The sequence below is a fragment of the Neopsephotus bourkii genome, unplaced genomic scaffold, assembly GCF_033783945.1.
Source record: "Neopsephotus bourkii isolate Nb327-2 ecotype Australia unplaced genomic scaffold, CSIRO-AGI_Nbou_v1 NB_940, whole genome shotgun sequence".
NCBI lineage: Eukaryota > Metazoa > Chordata > Aves > Psittaciformes > Psittacidae > Neopsephotus > Neopsephotus bourkii.
The window spans coordinates 692,344-710,271 of NW_026901434.1; the positions used below are offsets into that span (position 1 = coordinate 692,344).

At 41.9% G+C, this 17,928-nt stretch overlaps 1 protein-coding gene across 3 annotated transcripts in view; it reads right to left on the reverse strand.

Moving 5' to 3' along the window:
• The window catches only part of GSG1L (GSG1 like), a 56,412-nt gene that overhangs the window by 13,264 nt on the left and 25,220 nt on the right, over positions 1 to 17,928 (reverse strand). For 2 of the 3 annotated variants that reach the window (XM_061358236.1, XM_061358238.1), the window contains exons 3-5: positions 10,506 to 10,658; positions 6,272 to 6,383; positions 1,408 to 1,575 (exon numbers count right to left, since the gene is read on the reverse strand). In XM_061358236.1, the coding sequence (XP_061214220.1) occupies positions 1,408 to 1,575; positions 6,272 to 6,383; positions 10,506 to 10,658 (433 nt within the window). The remainder of the gene's footprint in view (positions 1 to 1,407; positions 1,576 to 6,271; positions 6,384 to 10,505; positions 10,659 to 17,928) is intronic. The other variant, XM_061358235.1, reaches the window with a different exon arrangement.

The window sequence follows — 17,928 nt, forward strand, 5'->3', positions numbered from 1 at the left end:
TTTTCTTAGCATTCCCCAATATAACTCAACATATTGTTGCTTACAGTTCTGCAATTCTCACTTCAGTAATGCGGTCGTCTGTTTTCCCTCACTGAGTGTTGATTTCTCTTGCTGACCACTTCCTCTTCACTGTTTGGGTTTTTTTCTCACATACAGATTTTTTTTAAATTCACTGTCATCTCTAAATGCAAAATTAGGAAAATCATGGTTGTTTGAATAATTTCTCTCATCCTTGCAGATTGTCTGAAAGATAGAGTGAAAACTTGGAATTTGGACTGGAACAACAGTCTATTAGTTAAGGCTGGGTAACCAAAGCAAAATATAAGCATGGAAGTTCTCTAGTTCTTCCTGCTCAGGAGAGCTCCTCAATTTGCTACTGAAATTTCTGATCATTTCAAATCTTCTGTCTCCTTAGTGCTTCCCAACTATTCTCTTACACCACTGAAAAACTGCCAAATTGGTCAGAAGAACAGGAATTAATCCTCTTTATGTTTCCTGTTCCCCGAATATCTTTATGTTACTTCCAACAATAGGCTTTTGGTGAACATCCTCTGTAGCTATCAGTTCCTCGTTCTGTAAAGGTACCCCTATGGAGTCCATCACACCTTCCTGGCTGTGTGAGGTCAATATTTGTGTGTGTTCACATTCTGCAATTTTAAGCAAAGCCTTAACCTTCTCATGGAAGAATGAAGGCAGCAAGTATCCCAGTGCAGCCACATGGGCCAACCAAGAGTGCATGGGACCAGCAGTGTGGTGGGTGGGCAATGTGCTGTAACAGGCAGAATAAAGGAGTGTCTCTGGACCTTTTTAGCTCAGACAGGACTTAGAGTTCATCTAAGACCCTGGTAGCAGTGTGTGTGGCACTGTGTGGATATAAAGTATGGGGTAGATTTGTGTGGAGTTGTTCAGGAGAATGGGTTGTGTGGAAGACTAGGACAGGTTGTGGGCATGTGACTATGGAAGATGGCAACACCAAAGTGACCAAGTGGTGGCTGGAAAATGTCTTGGCAGCTGTGGATTATTGGGAGGTTCCTATTATACATGCTGAGAAAGGATAGCTATAACATTTGTTATATCCCCACAATTTTACCTTTCCAGAGAGGGAAAATTAGCTTGCATTAGCAGCATAGCTTCTTATGAATTCCTATGAATCACATGCATACTGTAAGGACTTGTCAGTCTCGTGTTTTAATGAGTATGTAAGAAAAGGCAGGCACTGGGACATCACAAAATTTAAGAAAAAACAAACCAAGGAGGACCTTTTGTGTTTGTCTTTAACGCACATCTTCTCCAAGTATCCCAGAGGCTTCTTCACCCACATGTGCCAGAATGGGTGAGAGCTTGGATTTTCTGAGACTAGCAGAGTCCATGAAAACCTCCACTGATTGAGCAACTGACTGCACTGACCTTTCTCTGAAGTACTTGATGGCTTCCTGGTCTAGGAAGTTCTGCTCTTCTCGAAAGCCCTGCTCAAAGATTTTGCGCTTGTGTCTGAACTCAATGACAGTCTTAGTGTAAGAGTTCAAGGTAGTAACGGAGGCCGCCATGCAGCAGGTGAAAGAGCCCCATGCCAGACTGTGAAGAGAGAAACCAGCAAACAGAGCTGGGTTAAGACAGCAGCTCATGGTATATTTCTGATGCTAAGAGACACACATACACAGGATGCTACTAGGCAGGTAAGTCAGTGGTGACAAACCGGCTCTTCTCATCTTACCTCAAAGGACCAGTGGCAGGTGCTTAGGCATGCAGGAAGGATGTTGGGTCAGGGGCTGGGCACAGTTTTCATCCCATAGAGAACTATATGACAGAGTGCTAACATGAATACTCACTATACTCTGACAGAAGAGTCCAATGCTTCTTGATTACCCTTTGAAATGGTTCAGAGCCTCACAGACAAATGCTAAAAACTATAGACCAGTAATGAACTCCTGGAAAGAGTAATGCCCCAGAGAGCACATCTTTTGGACCAGGGCAAGTTCTCCAGCATCCATGGGAGACTGACTCTGCACAACACTACTGCAGGGATGGTTTTTATTACATTTTTTATGCCTTCATCACACTACTGTATTTCCTTCTTTCCTGGCTCATGGACATTTCTAGCATTCCTGGCTTGTATGTGGCCTCTGAAAGCCTGACCACAATAGAAGACAGCACTTCCATTTCGTCCAGAGATCCAATCTGAGGGCAGTGCTCCAAGTGTACAATCTTGGTCAGCCAGTGGTGGGATACATGGAAGTACCAACCAGGAGCACAGGGAGACAAAGGGAGAAAGAAAGTGGAGATAAAAAAGTGACTGCCTCAGTGCCAGGCTGGAACAGCAGCAAGTGTTGTCCTGGGTGTCCCGGCAAGGAGAGCTCAGCTAGGAGCTACACTGCTCCCTGCTTGTGGACTGGGTTTCCCCTGAGTGCCTTCTGCCCTCCCTGCACATCTCCCCTCCAGCCTTTACCTTGCTGATCTCAAGTTCAGATGTGGCTGGGGGTGGGGGTGGGCTGAACTCATGGCCCCAAGAACTTTAGATGTTATTTGAGCATGAAATGGGGCTCAGAAAAGGCACTGGATTCCTCATTTTGTCTGCAGAACTTACCTGCCTTCAGGCTTGTCCTGACTTTACATTAAGCCCATCAGCTCCAGCCACATATCGTTTGCAGTGGCTTCCTAACTAATTTGGATTAACTTAAGTGTCTGTGGCAGCTACATACTTTACTTGCTTCTTGCTTTCACCTGTTTTATAACCAAATTGAACATTGATATAAATTATGCAGAATGGAAAGCATATAGCCAGAGCAGCATTATCTTATAAATACGCATTATCAACGGAGCCCTCAGCATGAGCTGTTTTCCCATTCTGCACAGGTTCTGCAGACAAGGAAACAATCTCTCATTTCAAATTAGGCAAAACTTGAAGAAGAACACATATTCATGAACTGAAAAATCTGGGGGAAAAAAATGGTTCAAGTAAACAGAAATGGCACATTTCAGTGATTTCAAAATTCAGTGCATAACAAGTCCTCTAGGGACTCCCATGGCAATGACGTGTGTGGAGGCAGCCCTTTCCTAGTCATTTTGGAACCTGTTTGCCAGATGCAATCAAACAAGAAAGAACCCTGGGGTGATGAAATTTCTTTAGTATTTCCACAGTTGGGTGGAGATGTGGAAAGAAAACTCGTGCTACATGTGAGCATCCAGGCACAGGGAAGCCTGGCAAGTGTCTTTGTCCTACACAGAGTGTGTGGAAAAGCTCCAGCAGCTCCAAATGTTTCCAGCTGGGCTCCTAAACAATATCAAGGAAAAAGCCAGCTGAAACCACATGCTTCACTGTGCCTGGTTGTTGCGTGGGGAATGACATATAGAGAAAAGATTCTCTTGAAAATCTCTGATAATTTCTAATCATTGACTCAGAAATGCTGAAAGGTTTGGAGAAGGAAATACAGAATGAAGACCATCAGTGTGACCTCAGGTCTGGCATTTGGTAAATCGTAATAATGAGACAGCTACTACTGATATGTTCTAGGTTTTATGGACTTCAGTTAAGTATTATTTATTTTTAAGTGTAAAGAGTGGTTCTCCTACCTGTAAGAGTTACATCCGACCTTAGGTGAAGACCTGTTTAACAGCAATACCAGCTGTGTCCCACCTGTGATGGAGCTGTACCTATTGTGCCTCTGGTAGGTGAGCTCAGGGCTGTGCTCTAGCCCAAGCATCTCAGGTTTGAGTATTTGTTTCCTTCCTAGGAAGGCTGAGTGTGAACACCTGCAGCTCCTCAGAGCCACTGAAACCCCCTACCTAGAGAACCTCCTGACCCACTCCTGGCTTGTGCCAGGGCACAGACCAACCTCCAGGCTTTGACAATGGCTTAGGAACGCAGTAAGATAACAGGTTCATTTTCAACCCTGGGACATCTGAGCAGATCAGAAGCAGCCCTTACTCATTTTGAGGAAAGGGATTTTTGATTTGTTTTCGATGGAGAGGAAATACAATCAGAAATAAAAGAAGTTTTCTCATTGGAACTTAGGAAACAAATGTCAGTTTGGATCTCCACTTATACGCTTTGCCTCTTGGCCATGTGGAGAATGTTTCCTAGCCCCACTTTTCAGTGGTGTTACAATTCCCTGTGCCCTGACAAGTTGTCTGGTGGGATGCTGCAGTGTTACTTTTTAGAGAAGGAGGTAAATAATGCTGATGTTTGCACTGCTGCTTCAAGGGTATTTAAGGCTCATGCTTTAGGCCATCACCTGAACCCAGATGGAACAGTAGGAAATTCCTGTATGTGCAGAGCTTCCAAACTCCACCAAGTTTGGTGGGCATTTGTTTTTAACCCTTCTTAAAGAAGACGATCAAGTCTGGGTGATGCCAGGGGAGGTTGTACCTCTCTTGTCTATTCAGCAGGGGTGGTTCAGTGTTAGCTGGAAGGAAACTAATGGTTTTTGCTGCATTGGATTTTCAGACTTTCCTTTGCTAGGTCTGCTATCTGTCACTGGCATGGCATGAGGAGCTCCATGGCTTCCCTGAGGCTGCTGAGCACCACTGCAGGCTGAAAATGCTGCTGCTGTTCACACCTGTCCCAGGGGAGATGTGCCTGAGCTGAGGTTTGCACCTTGCCCAATATCCTGCATAGGTAAGTATGCTTCCTTGGGAAGTATTGGGGAGGAAGAGAGATTACCAAATCTGAGACGCTGCATCATGACAGCAATGGCTTGAGTGAGCTCAGCTTTATCTAGGGTGAACCTACAGTCACTGCATGGAGTGAAGCTGAGGTCCTGTATCAGGAATCTGGGAAGAGCTGAGGTTGCTCCCACGCATTTCCCTGCTTGTGGGAATCATCCTCCACAGTGAGGCCTAACCTAGGGTCAGTCCTTAAACAGAAGCCTGCTGTGGCTATGGGTGGCTGTCAGAGCTACAGGCACATCTGTTCTGGGACAAAGGATAGCAGATTAGGATAGCAGACAGCGCTGTGAGCTGCCATCCACTGCAGGATGGAATGCTGAGCTCTGAACAGCTTGTTTGGAGCATGGGTAGGATGAGAGGGCCCAGGGAGGGCTCATAATGCCCTATGGGAGCCATGAAACAAGAGGTTTCTTGTCTTGCACAAGATGAAGGAGAATAATCTAATGAGTGCTTTATCATGCTGGGCATTTAACAACAGTCTGAATTTTGAGTATTGGAGTAAATAACAAAACAGATTACTAAGACAAATTAATAGAAAATGTGCCTTATTATTTAAATATATTAATAAATATGCAATTGTTATGGCATCATTGTTATAAATGTTTATAGAAATATTATGAATATATGAGCACAGTGTATTTATAAGTTCATGTTCATATGCAGTAAATATTCATCATTGAGATACAAAATAAGCTATACATTAAATATAATGCGATTTATATTTCGCAACAAGTTACTAAAATGTTAGTAACTCCTCCTGCGAAGCACAGCACAGTGAGGGGAGAAGGAAAGGCTGATAATGCCCTGCAGCACTGTGCATAAGAAGTATTTGTGTTTTTACTGACATTAGCAAAGGTTGTTGTATCTGCTTTGAGATGGAACAAAAATAAAGCTCTATATTTAGAAATGAAAAAAAAGAATGTATTTTGCCTAGCCATCCGAAGAGTCTCATGCCTCTAGAGGGATGTGAATGTTGTTTGCAGGTATTTTTGTTCTCCAGTCTCCAGTGCTCGTTGAACTTCTTACAAACTTGCAAGCAATATAACCCAGTTGACATATCTTGGCCAGATTAGTTTCATGTGATTCTTAGAAGATAAATGGGAAAGATAAAAAAAATTTAAAAAACAGTCTCTAAAATATGCCTGTTTTTGTAATCCTTCTCTCCATGATCCACAGGGAAGTAGCATGGTGCCAGGAGCGCCATGCCTTCCTCTCCGGTTGTGTTAAAAGTTGCATTCTAAGGTTCAACTGACACATCAATTAAAAACAAAAACAGAAAAAAAAAAAAGAAGCTAAAAGTCTCTGAAATGCCATGGTAATTATGTACCTAAATTGAACTTTAATGAGAGTGCTCAATCTGTGTTGGTAATTGTGGGTGCTGTTTATTTACAAATGCTATGTACCTGCTGATACGCACAGCTGCTGCTGCACAGTCACTGATAACTGTCCTCTACACCTCAGCAATTGCACGGCCATGGTGTTTTTTTTCTCTTAGCATTTTGGCAGCTGGGAATGAATATGCATGTTCCTGAAAATTTGAGGTGTATGCACCATCTCCCAACAGACTTTTGGAAATGGAAAGGTATTAACTGGTAGTGACACTTACCAGAAGGACCATCCATAGTCCCATGAATGGGGTCGCCAGTCCTCTGGTCCAAGGCTGACTGTCACTTGGAAAACTTGAGTATACATCATGTGTGCCACCATCCCCAAGAGACCTGAGAAGCAGAGATGATATTAGGATTTTCTGTGCTAATGTTTTTTTTTTTTTTTTATAATTTGTGAGATAGCTGCTGCTGGAAGTGCTTTGAGAGCTCCAGAAGAGTCTTTGTTGTACTTTCATGCCTCCTATTCTACTGTGGAGGAGGGAGTTGCATGGGCAGAGGAAAGGTGTGACTGAAAGCTCATTATTTTACATCGTACTGAATTCTCAATAAGAGAAGAGTTAAAGAAAGAAAACCGTTGAAGAAAATGCTGCACAATTAGCATCACCACCAACCTTGCTGCTGCAAAACAGGGGTATGCCACCCACAAGTTATCTCACTTAGCCCATTGCAGACAGGCCTCAGGTAAGAGAATAACGAGACAGGCTTCTGTAGGCAATGCAAGTTTGAATGTGTTAATGCCAAACAATGATATTTTATCTGAACAGCTGCCAAGATTTATAAATTTGAACACTTATAAAACGCTTTGAAGTTACCCAGGGAAGTTCAGTGAACTCAGTGCTCCTGATGATGTGTGGTAAGAGGACACTCTAGGAATACTTTTGATGGTACAATGGTGGTGATGCTTGCTTTTATATTTTGCTGATAACTACAGCTGGTTGAAGATTAGACACTCTACTCACCATGATGCTGAAGAACAGGGTTGTAGTTAAATCAGAGGGTAGCCTGAGTTTGACACTTAGCTGGCCAGCATGGTTCTTCAACTTAAGCAGAAAAAAAACTGCCTGAACTTTACATTTAGATGTCTCTTTGAGAAAAGTCAAACCCCACTTTTCAGGAAGTGGTGGCCAGGAGCAGCTCTTATGCTTGGAAATTTTTTCTAACTACTATAACTTGGAGTGTGTCTGCTTTCGTACCTCGATAGTGCAGAATGATGCTCCCAGCTGAGCTCATGAAAAGCATGGGTTCAGGCAGTTAGCTAGAGTAGGGCAGAGTCATCATATCCCAAAGAGACCTTGCACCTACAGGTGTCAAAAACCCCCTTGTGCTGTAATGACAGTTCAAGGCACTTAGAAGGACTGATGTTCTGCCATGGTGGGGTACAACGCAGTCCCATACATCTCACTTTGCACCTTAACTGAAGTTGCCATTTACTATTGTCTCTGACCATTTAATTTTTTTCATAGTTGCCCTTCCTCCATGTGGAAGATCCTGGTTTTCCCTCCCCAGACCAAATTTTGGTTCTTCTTTCCCCCTTACTTTCAGGGCTAAAGCATTTCATTTGTCTCACCAGACATGCTGATGATTCAGGGCAGTTCTGTGGGAGGAAAGATGGGGAATGTCATGTTTGTGTTGTGGGTATGTTAAGCAGGACCTTCAGCAAGATGAATGTTGTATTTGATACAGACAACTGCAGAGGCTGAACAAAGGCATTTTATTAAAAGAAGCTGTGGTGATTTGCTGCTTCATGTTGGTGTGACACACTGCAAAGTTAGGAGGTGGAAAGAGCAATTCACAAGAGAAGAAATATTTCAGCAGGGTGGGTGGCCTAATGGGAGCACAGCAAACTGGTACACACCTTGATTTCTGGCTATATTTAATTTAAAGAAACCACTGGGAGCTTGCTGTACTTTCAGGTGGATTTTCTCCAGCTACAGTTATTGCATTGATCTTAAAGTTTGCGGTTTGCTGTTCCTGTAACTACTGTCAGTCATTTTTCAACCTTAATAAAATATTACAGACTGCCCTGAGATATGTCATAGTCACTCAGAGCCATCAGGGAAAAGCTGATCTGTTCATGCAAAACCTTAATGGGGTTTCAGCAATGTTCAAACCTTCTGCTGTGTGGGAGACCAGGGTGACAGTCCACTGGTACAGCTGAGTAGGAGGTCATCAGCAGGTCCTGCTATATGTAACACAGGGACCACAGCTAAAACTTGGCATTCATTGCTTTATCTGCCTCAGGTGTGGAGGGTCAGGGGCAGATGTGTACCTGGCTGTGCTGTCAGTGACTTTATATCATGTATAATCTATAGCAAAACAATACAAGTCCTTCTTCCATTGTGCTGCTTCATGCACTTTTGGTTTGGTTTGTTCCTGATACCAGCCATTGGTTTGGTCTATTTTAGATTTGCTTTGACAAGTTCACCATTGGGATATCCTATAATATTTTTTAATGGTCACATTTGGATAAAATGAACTGCCTATAACAAATAAACAAATGCTGCATTTACAAGATCAGCTCTTCTTCCAACTGGCTGCTTGAGGACAAAAGGCTGCAAAGAGGACAAAATGCTGCAAAGAGGACAAAATGCCTATATGCCCACCTACAAGGTCTAGGGCAACAGGTCCTGATAATATGGTGTACTGAAGTGATGGGAGTGCAGAAACACTGACCGTTTATTGCTGGCTTGAGATCATTGGCCTTGCAGAACAGAGCTGTTCCTAGATGTCAGTAATGGGACAGCTTAAGGAACTAAATTTGGAAAATACAACATATTTGAAAGAATTTTCAGGTATCTTTATCAAAAATATTATTTATACAATATACCACATTAATTAAAATGCTTTGTTATCAAGATTACATGAGAGATGTATATAAGGTTTTTAATTTGTATGAGGTTTAGAGGGATACAAAAACGATGATGTTTTGGGGTTCTATTAATGACTCATAAAAGGTAAAGAAACAACAAAAGGTGGCCACACTGTAAGCATAATTTTTCCTCACCTTTAGATATTGAGCTATGAGGATATGAAGATCCCATTGCACTTTTAGGAGTAAATTCTAGCATTAATTTTATGAGAGGTCTGTTGCTCCAAGGCAAAGTCTTCTTTGTTACCTAATTTCTACTAAGCTATGTCATTATAAATATGCTAAGTTTAAATAAAGATGCTCTTCTTCTTTCCTTAGGTAACTGTGTCACTGAAAAGAACAGCTAGCATTCTTTTGGGGTTTTGGGCTTTTTTGCTTCTTTTTCTATCCTTTTTCTCTGTGAAATTTTGAAATTTGTATTTGGAACAGCATGACAATGTACTTATAAAAAGGGAAGGATAAAAATAAAAATAGAAAGATGTGTAGGAAAGAAAATTTCATAATTCTTACAAAACTTTAAAACTGTGATTAATGGTAAAGAGAAAGAGAACAGCATGGAAACAATAGCTTGAATGCTGGAGAATTCCATACAGTTTGATATTGAAAATGGAAACAACTTTTTTAAAAATCCAAATTGCATCCAAAGATCAAAAATATGCTTTGGTAGTTTTTTACCATATTTTTTTTTTTGGTGTTCTCTCAGCTCTACATCTGATCTAAATTTTATACCACTACCAGTATTTCACAATTTCAAGCTACCCCTGAAGATACAAACTCCTTTACAGAATGTATGCTGCCTGTTATAATCTCCTTCAGCTTGAAATACAGCAGAATAAAATGAACTTTTATTGCAGAAGTTCTTTCTGCCAGAGAAGTCCATGCAGGAGTGCTCACAAAAGCCAGCTATGGCTGGTTGCTTGTATAAATCTGGGGAAGTGGGGTTTTTTTTGCCAGCAGAGATGTGAAGGGTCACTTGGTTACATGGTTAGATTTGATAACTTCTTTCAGAGAAGTGAATTCCTCAAGTTCATATGCTGAAAGGTTGCAAGTACAGACAGAGCATGAAAATAGGCTGAAACAGTTGTTCCAAGAGATGTACACGTCCCCACATTACTATTGGGCTTGTTCCTATGTGTGATTACTAGAACTCTTTTCATTCTCTATTCTCCTAATTATCAAGATGACTCCTTTCTTTGGTTTGAAGCATCAAACCTTTACCTACTTTCAGGATTAACATGGAAAAAAGAAATTTTCAACATTATCTGTTTTTTCATTTTCTGTTGGATAATCAGTGTGATGATGCTGAAAAAAAGGAAGCTCAGGCTTTGGCCATAATACTTTTGGCTGTGCTGGCTGGGTGAAGGCTGCATTGCCATTGTGAAATCAGGAATATGTATTTTTGCTGACAAGAGGCAAATTTATCATGCAGTCCTTGTTGCAAAGTAACAAATAATTATAGTCAAAAATGCAGTAGCTAAATGCGGATGAGAGATTCTTGCAGCCCCTGGCTTTTATTCTGCCAAAGTTTTAGAGTTCTGTTTCATAGTGGCTCCTTGGGCAAAAGGGAAAGGGAAGGTTCATACCTGAAAGCACAGTGAAGACAGCAGCAAAGGCATTTAACTTGAGCCCATCTATCACACTGCTTGAATGAAAGAGCTCGAGGCACATAAGGCTGAATCCGACGACTAACAGCATGATGTATAACACCTCGGATACTACTGATAACCACAGGACACCTGTAATGCACAAGAGCAGCAACTGGTCACTTAGTTGGTAAATACTTGCAAGAGGTTAAAGTTTTTAAAAATTGATTATGAAATCAGGACTATCTAGGAGTAATCGTGTATTCAGAAAGTTTAAATTAAAAATAAACCACCACCCAAATTCTGAAAAATAGAAAAAGTGGTGAATGAAGATGCGAACTGCGGCAGGGTGGTAAAGATACTGAAGAAAGAATAAGCTGTTGCCTAAGATCCCAGTTTGGCTAAAGAACCTCTTTGGGTATTTCTAGAACCTCTTGACTCCTCTAACTCAAAGCACAGGACACAGAATTTATTTTCCCTCCCTGTGTCATGGATGAGCAAAATTTACTGGTGGTGATGGCATGTAATACCTTACAGGATGTGGGCTGGTGGCAGGTGAACAGGCTTGGATATCTCTTTCTTCGTGACGCCATTCAAAGATAATATTTTCAGTCCAAGTTTCAAGATACCTATTATAGCTTAGCATTGGGGCATGTTATTAGAAACTGTTTAACAGAAACTGGTGTCCTGCAGAATGGCTGTTCTGACTTGTGGTGTTTGGATCCACTGCACAGGTCTCTGCTGTTGGGAGCAATAGAACTACAGCCAGAAGGCAGGTAGGGTGGAGCCAGCTATTTATAACTCAGCTGAAGAGCTGCAGATACAAAATTTGAACTGCCTTCTGTTTTCTCAGCCCCTATGTACAATCCTTCGGAGGAAGGGCAGAGTTGACATGTCCTGTTTGTACTGCACGTTCGGCAGGACTTTGAGGTTGTGCACAGGTGAGTCTGGCAACACTTGGTAGTGTCTGGCTGAGACTGATTCATCCTCTGTAGGTGTCACATTTGGAAATTTGAGCACAAAGCCTCTAGCAGGATCTGCTGAGTCTTTTAAAGTCACCAAACCATGGAATAAATTTGAGAGGATGGGAGCAGATGATAATATCAAGTCCCTGCCAAATTTTTGATCACTGTTTCAGCATGAGAATCTGCTAGAATTCTTCACTGCATTTGCTAACCTGATTGCTAGAGAATTCACCTGGAAACAATGAGCCGTGATGGAAAATTTCAGCCTAAGCAGCTGAAACATGGAAAGTTAAGCATCTGAAGACAATGGCTTATATTAGAAAACGTTAGCTGTAACCATAGAGACTGCTACAGGCTTCACTTATATTAATACATTCTCTCATCACTGTAAGAACATATGTGTGATAATGCCTATAGTTGAGCTTATCAAACCAGATATGCAGTCTCACTTATGTCAAATATTGGAGTGCCCTCTTAGTGACCATATTGATCCCAGCTCTCATTTTGTCTGGGAACTCATCTCTGTAATTGCATCTAATTAATATGTACTATTTGTTGTTGCCACTGAATCTGACCTTTTGAGGTTTTAAACAGTACTATAGAGACAGTAATAAATCAACCTTTTAATTTCTTACAGTGGCTGTATACATTTTTATGGGTAATGTTGCATCAACAGCATACAGCTGTTTACCTCACAGTCAATTTGGTATTAGGGCAACTGGCACACTCTTCCAAAGAGAAGTAAAAGTGAGAAACAGTAAGGGTGTTGTTCTGTTCAGCAGGATTAAAAAGGGATTTTGTCTTATTTTATTGCGAACAGAAGTTTCTATAACAAGAGAATGATGAAATGGTTTGAGTTGGAAAGAATTAGATTGTGTAAACCTGGCCTATAAACTGAGGCAGGCGAGAGCTCTAACTAATAATTTCTAATTCATAAATGTTTCAGCCCAAACTTGAAAGAGTAATATACAACATATCTGCCCAGATATTTATTACCCTGCTTCAGTTCTTGAGGATACTCACTGCTGGTATCTACACACAAGAGCAGTGCTGTAGTAGTGACTGCAGCTCCAGGCTGTGGTGTGGCTATGTCCTCTACTTCCTTGGGTGAACAACTGGCTAAAGGGTCAGGCTCAGTTGTAGTCAAGGGGTAACCTCAGACTGGTGGCCAGTCACTATGTGGTGTTCCTCAGGCTCAATTTTAAGGTCAGTGCTCTTCAATGTTTCTATCAATGACCTGATCACAGGAGTTGAGTGCACACCCAGACAGTTTGAGGGATACGTACTTAGGAGGATACATTTAGTCCCTCGAGAGTAGATAGGCCTTAGAGAGAGATCTTGGTAGATTTGAATGCTGAGAAATCAGCAACAATATGAAATATAACAAGGAAAAATGCTGGATTCTGCTGCTGGAACAGTGTAATCCTTGATGGATATATGGATTGGGGAACATGATGCTGAAGTGCAACCCTGCAGAAAGGGATCTGTGAGTTTGGCTGATGGCTTGGGGTTCAGTTGATGTACATCAGCTGTATACAAGTTTTATCTATTGCCCACCTATGAAACAGTGCTTGAAGCTGGATGCTGTAGACACAAGGGTAGTATGCTTGAGAAATTACAGGAAGCTGAAGCACATGTCTCTAAGGAAGATTCCAGGTTAACACGTCCAGAAGGCAAGTGAGGGGATACTGCTAGAGGCAGCTTTATGCACCTTCAGAGTGACATACAAGGCAAGAAAGAGAGAGCTTCACCTTCTCATCCTGTAGAAGAGAAGGTGAAGGTCCTGCTGTCTACAGCTGCCTCACAGAAGGATATAGATAACAGAGTCAGACTCCTAGAGTTGAACAGGGTAGTATAAGACAAAATTTGGCCCTGATCAGCTCGATCTGATGAAGATACTTTCAGCAGGGACTTGGACTCAAGTTTCCAGAGGTCCCTTCCACCCCAAACCATGTTTTAGGGGGCCCTGATTATATCTGGAAAGAATATGTCTAACTCTATCTTTCTCTATGTCTATGTACACTGAGTATCTGCTCTGTGACTTTTTAAAATACATTTAGTGTGGGGAAAGTAAGTCACACATGCCGTGCTTGCATGGTTATGAGTATGTCCTGTCCTGACTCCTTTGATTTTGAGTTTTAATCTGAAATAATAACTCCCAGAAAGTGCAAGCTATATCTGGATTTTGCATCTTCCTGTAGCTGCCAGAAGCAGAACAGTTGATTCAGGTTATTAATTCAGGAGACAGTGTCTTTCTGTTCTGTGCTGATGGTGAAGTGATCTCCCACAGCTCTTCTCTCGACATGAGATTCATGAGGCAGTCACTTGGCATCACTTACTTCCACTTACAATCTCTTACAGCCTCCTGCCTGCAAAGTAGAGAGCTCCTTCTCTTGAGGAGACCTCAGTCATGCCAGGTGACAGGGAAGAAATTCTCCAGAGGATTTTTCTCTTTCTTTATCTTCTCTGCTGTCACCTTTTCTGTCTGTCTTATTTCCAACCAGCCTGTGTCCCCTGCTCCAGTGATTTGTCTGGCTTAACTTAGCTTTTGTGAAAAATCTTTCCTTCAGAAGAGTCACAACTTTGTTCATTTGGAGACTTCCAACTGGATGTCTTGTATCTGAGGGTCTGTATCCTTATAGATCACTGGCTTTCCCTCATTTTTTGGTCTTTGTCCCTTTTATGATTTTTTCCTTGCCTGTTCACCAAACTAACTGTTATTTGTGCAGGGAAGGTGCTGTGGGTCACAGGTGGGATTGTCCTGAAGCTAAACACCACAGAATGTGAAGTTATTTCTGGATGTAGAAGGGTCACCATCTTCAGGACAATATCCTTGTGGAGCAAAAGCACTGGAAGTCCAGGACCTGGGCTGAGCTGCTCGCCTGGAAATTCAGATGGCAAAGCTGGGCCTTCCTGAAAAATTTCATGTAAGTCAACTTACATTATAGGACTTTTACCTCAGAAGGAGTGATATCACCTTCATATCATCTATCTCAAGACAGACTGCACTCTATGATCACTAGCTTTGCCTAAAAGAAAACATTGTCCTGCTGAAAGCAATTTTTTTTTGTCTGTGCTTCAGTCATTGTCCAGAGATTGTGATTTTGTAAGATCAGTAAACTAGTAACGACACTACTAAACTTCTTTATGTCTCTGAGTGATTGTTATTTCCCTAACAATATACCAAGGAATTGTTTTCTCTACGGAGTTCATGGTGCAAAGCATCTGTGCCACCTCCCTATAGACTTAGCCACTGCATCAGCACTGTTACATGTCAAGGAAATTGATTTTCCAGCAACCCCAAGTGAAATGAACATACTCTTCATTGTGAATGAAAAGATAACTGTTACCCATATGATTGCTGAAATTTTAGGAACTCAAGTACATCATGAACCATCTGACAAGATCAGTCCCTTGCATTTCTGTCAGACAGTGGAGGGCAGCATCAACATTTTGAAAGAAGATTCATAGATACTGAATGCATTTCTGCAAATCTGGTGATCATGTTAAGTACAGCTGCCAGAGACAGCGTGGTAACAAAAGGATGTTTCATGTGAATGAAACAAACCGGTATTTGTTTGACAGTGAGGTAAGGAAGCTTTACCTCAGCCTGCAATGACTCTTGGGGCTCAAAAGTTCTTCACAAAATGTGAATTTGTGTCAGGTCAGCCCTGATCACCAGCGAAGACACTGTAAGTGAACACGCTATTACCTCTCACCAAGGAGCACTCTGAGTCAGGAACCCCCAGTGCTGAGTTTCCTTTGAAATAGGAATTCTGAAAAAAGCCATAGAAATTCTGCTGAGAACTCAAGGCATCAGGCCACACTTCAGTGAATTCCTGATTAAGAAACCCAACGCATGGTGTGGTTAATGACTTCCAGGAGTTTTGAGCTGATTTTGACTGGTTGGTACCCAAGTTAAGAAGTATAAATATGAAACTGGGATAACTGCTGTTGTTGTCATAGGTTATTCTGTCGGTATCTGGACTTTTTTCTTTGGAGTAAGAAACATTAGGGAACCATTCACAGTACCTGGAGCGAAAATACATATCAAAGCATCAAGTATTCTTTGTTCAAATCCACTGTGATTTCGTGTCACAAAAAGGCAACAGTTGCTGATTCCAACTTTTCTGAGAGAGAGCCCTTGTTAAACTGACCTCATGAATGTCAAGAAGTTACTGACATGCTCTTCTGTGTTTTTTCTCCATAACATGTAAAGGTGACTCTTAGTTGTTTTGTGTTGCATTATTAAAGCCATTTGCAGACTCATTAGCAATTTGGACTGAAATACCAAGAACTTGGATACCATCTAAATGGGATTATTTGCAGGATGATAAAGAAGCAGTTGCTGCTGTTTCTGGAACTACAAAGCTCCATAATTCCAATTACTGTTGAGCTTTTGAGATTAATACAGCTGACAAACCAGTTCGAGAGAGCTCAAATACACATCTATGCCTGCTACGTTCACATGCAGCCATAGAGTTTTATGCATACTTGTTGGCAAATCGGAAAAGTTGATTTTTGATGCCAGCTCACTATCCTAACAGCTTCTGAAGCCAGTTTGTGAGGCTTTGTCTCCAGATGAAATAACGATATTGAAATCCCCTCCTGGCTGCTTCTCCAGGCTGGTCAGGTCATGAAAATGACTGTCAAAGATCCAGTTATTAGTACATGTTCTCAAGGCAACACTGAAGAGGTGGCCAACAGAGAAATTGCTGTTGGAGTTCAAAGCATTTTTAATCCATAAACATGAGCTTGTTTGCATGTAAAGGATCTCTTCTGGGAAAATACTGCTATTTCTGAAGGAGATTGCTGAGTCATGTTGACAATGTTACATGCAGCATAGGCAGGAGGGGAGATGGGGGAGTTGTTACCCTTGTTCATGTTACCAGCAACTTATGCTCACTTGGCTTTGAGAACCTCAGGTCTGTGTGTCCTGCTTTATGAATTTAACACTTGCATTGGAGATGGGAGAGAGTACCTGGGAATGAGTCCTCCTTAGTTTATTTTTCGATGAGGAAAGTCCTCTCTGTAAGGTACTGTATTAGACTTAAACAGTGTGAGGGACCCAGAACTTAGGAACTGAAAAACTGGGGGCAGGCCTTGTTGTCACCCTTCCTGAAAACGGAAGTGAAAGGGAGCAGAGATGATTGCTGTGGAAAGAGTGACCCCAGAGGTCCTCTTGCACTTTCTTATTCCTTATCAAGATCTAATTCTCAGAAAGATGCTGACCATCCATAGTCTTTTGCACCCACACAGTGGTCTGCCACATCAGGGAAAATTCTGTTATTTCTTTAATGCTCAGTTCCAGAGCTAGCAGTGTGATGCTGAGAGCACACTTGGCAGCCGCAAAACATGTAGCAGGTGCTGGTTTCGTAGACCTAATGGGTGTCTGGTTTTGCACTAATAATTTTTAAGATGTTCTGTTTACCTAAGCAGAAAGGTATTTCCTCTGCATTTTTGGACCTGTCTGCTTTGTTCCTCCTGGTCTATATTGCTGTCCCTATGTTTCTTAACCCTGACTGCCACTGTTCTGCTCTTCCATACTTACCCGCTATGTTGGAACTGACACCTGAATCTCACTTGAATCTCTTCTGTTCAAGCTCAGTACAAGAGTGAAGAGAGAAAATAGGAAAACAATAAACAAATGGATCCACACTGAGAAGTGTGTGTTTTGGGGGGAGGAAAAGCATTAAAGTAAGCTTGAAAGGGCCATGTAAATCTCACACTTTTCCTTCTGATGATTTCAGTCATTTGCTGCTCAGCTGCTCCAATATTGGGTATTAAAAGTCAGAAATATTGGAGTGACCAGTAAGAAATGGTGAAAGGAATAAACACTGAGCATGCTGTTGTGCCGGGCATAGGGACTCAGCTCTGAGCAGTCAGCCCGTCTGTTGGTTAATGCAGTCTCATAATATCAGACTGTCTGCCTGCTCCTCCTGTGCTGCAGTGTAAAAAACCTGGTCGAAGTAGATCACAGATCTATGAAAGACATTTCACCAAAGCAAAGTAAGCTTCATGATCCTAAAAGCCATCAGATACCCAAAACTACCGGTTACTGTAAAATAAATGAGACAATCTGATAGATAAAGAGACTGCAAGGTGCTCCAGTCCCCTGATCATTCTTGTGGCCCTCCTCTGGACTTGGTCCAACAGTTCCATGTCCTTTTTATGCTGAGGACACCAGAACTCCACACAATATTCCAAGTGAGCTCTCACAAGAGCAGAATAAAGGGGCAGGATCACCTCCTTCGACCTGCTGGTCATGCTCCTTTCAACACAGCCCAGGATATGGTTGGCTTTCTGGGCTGCAAGCGCACACTGAAGCCAGCTCATGTTCAGTTTCTCATCAACCAACAGCCCTAAGTCCTTTTCCACAGGGCTGCTCTGAATATCTTCTCTGCCCAACCTGTAGCTGTGTTTGGGATTGCTCCCACCCAGGTGTAGGACCTTGCACT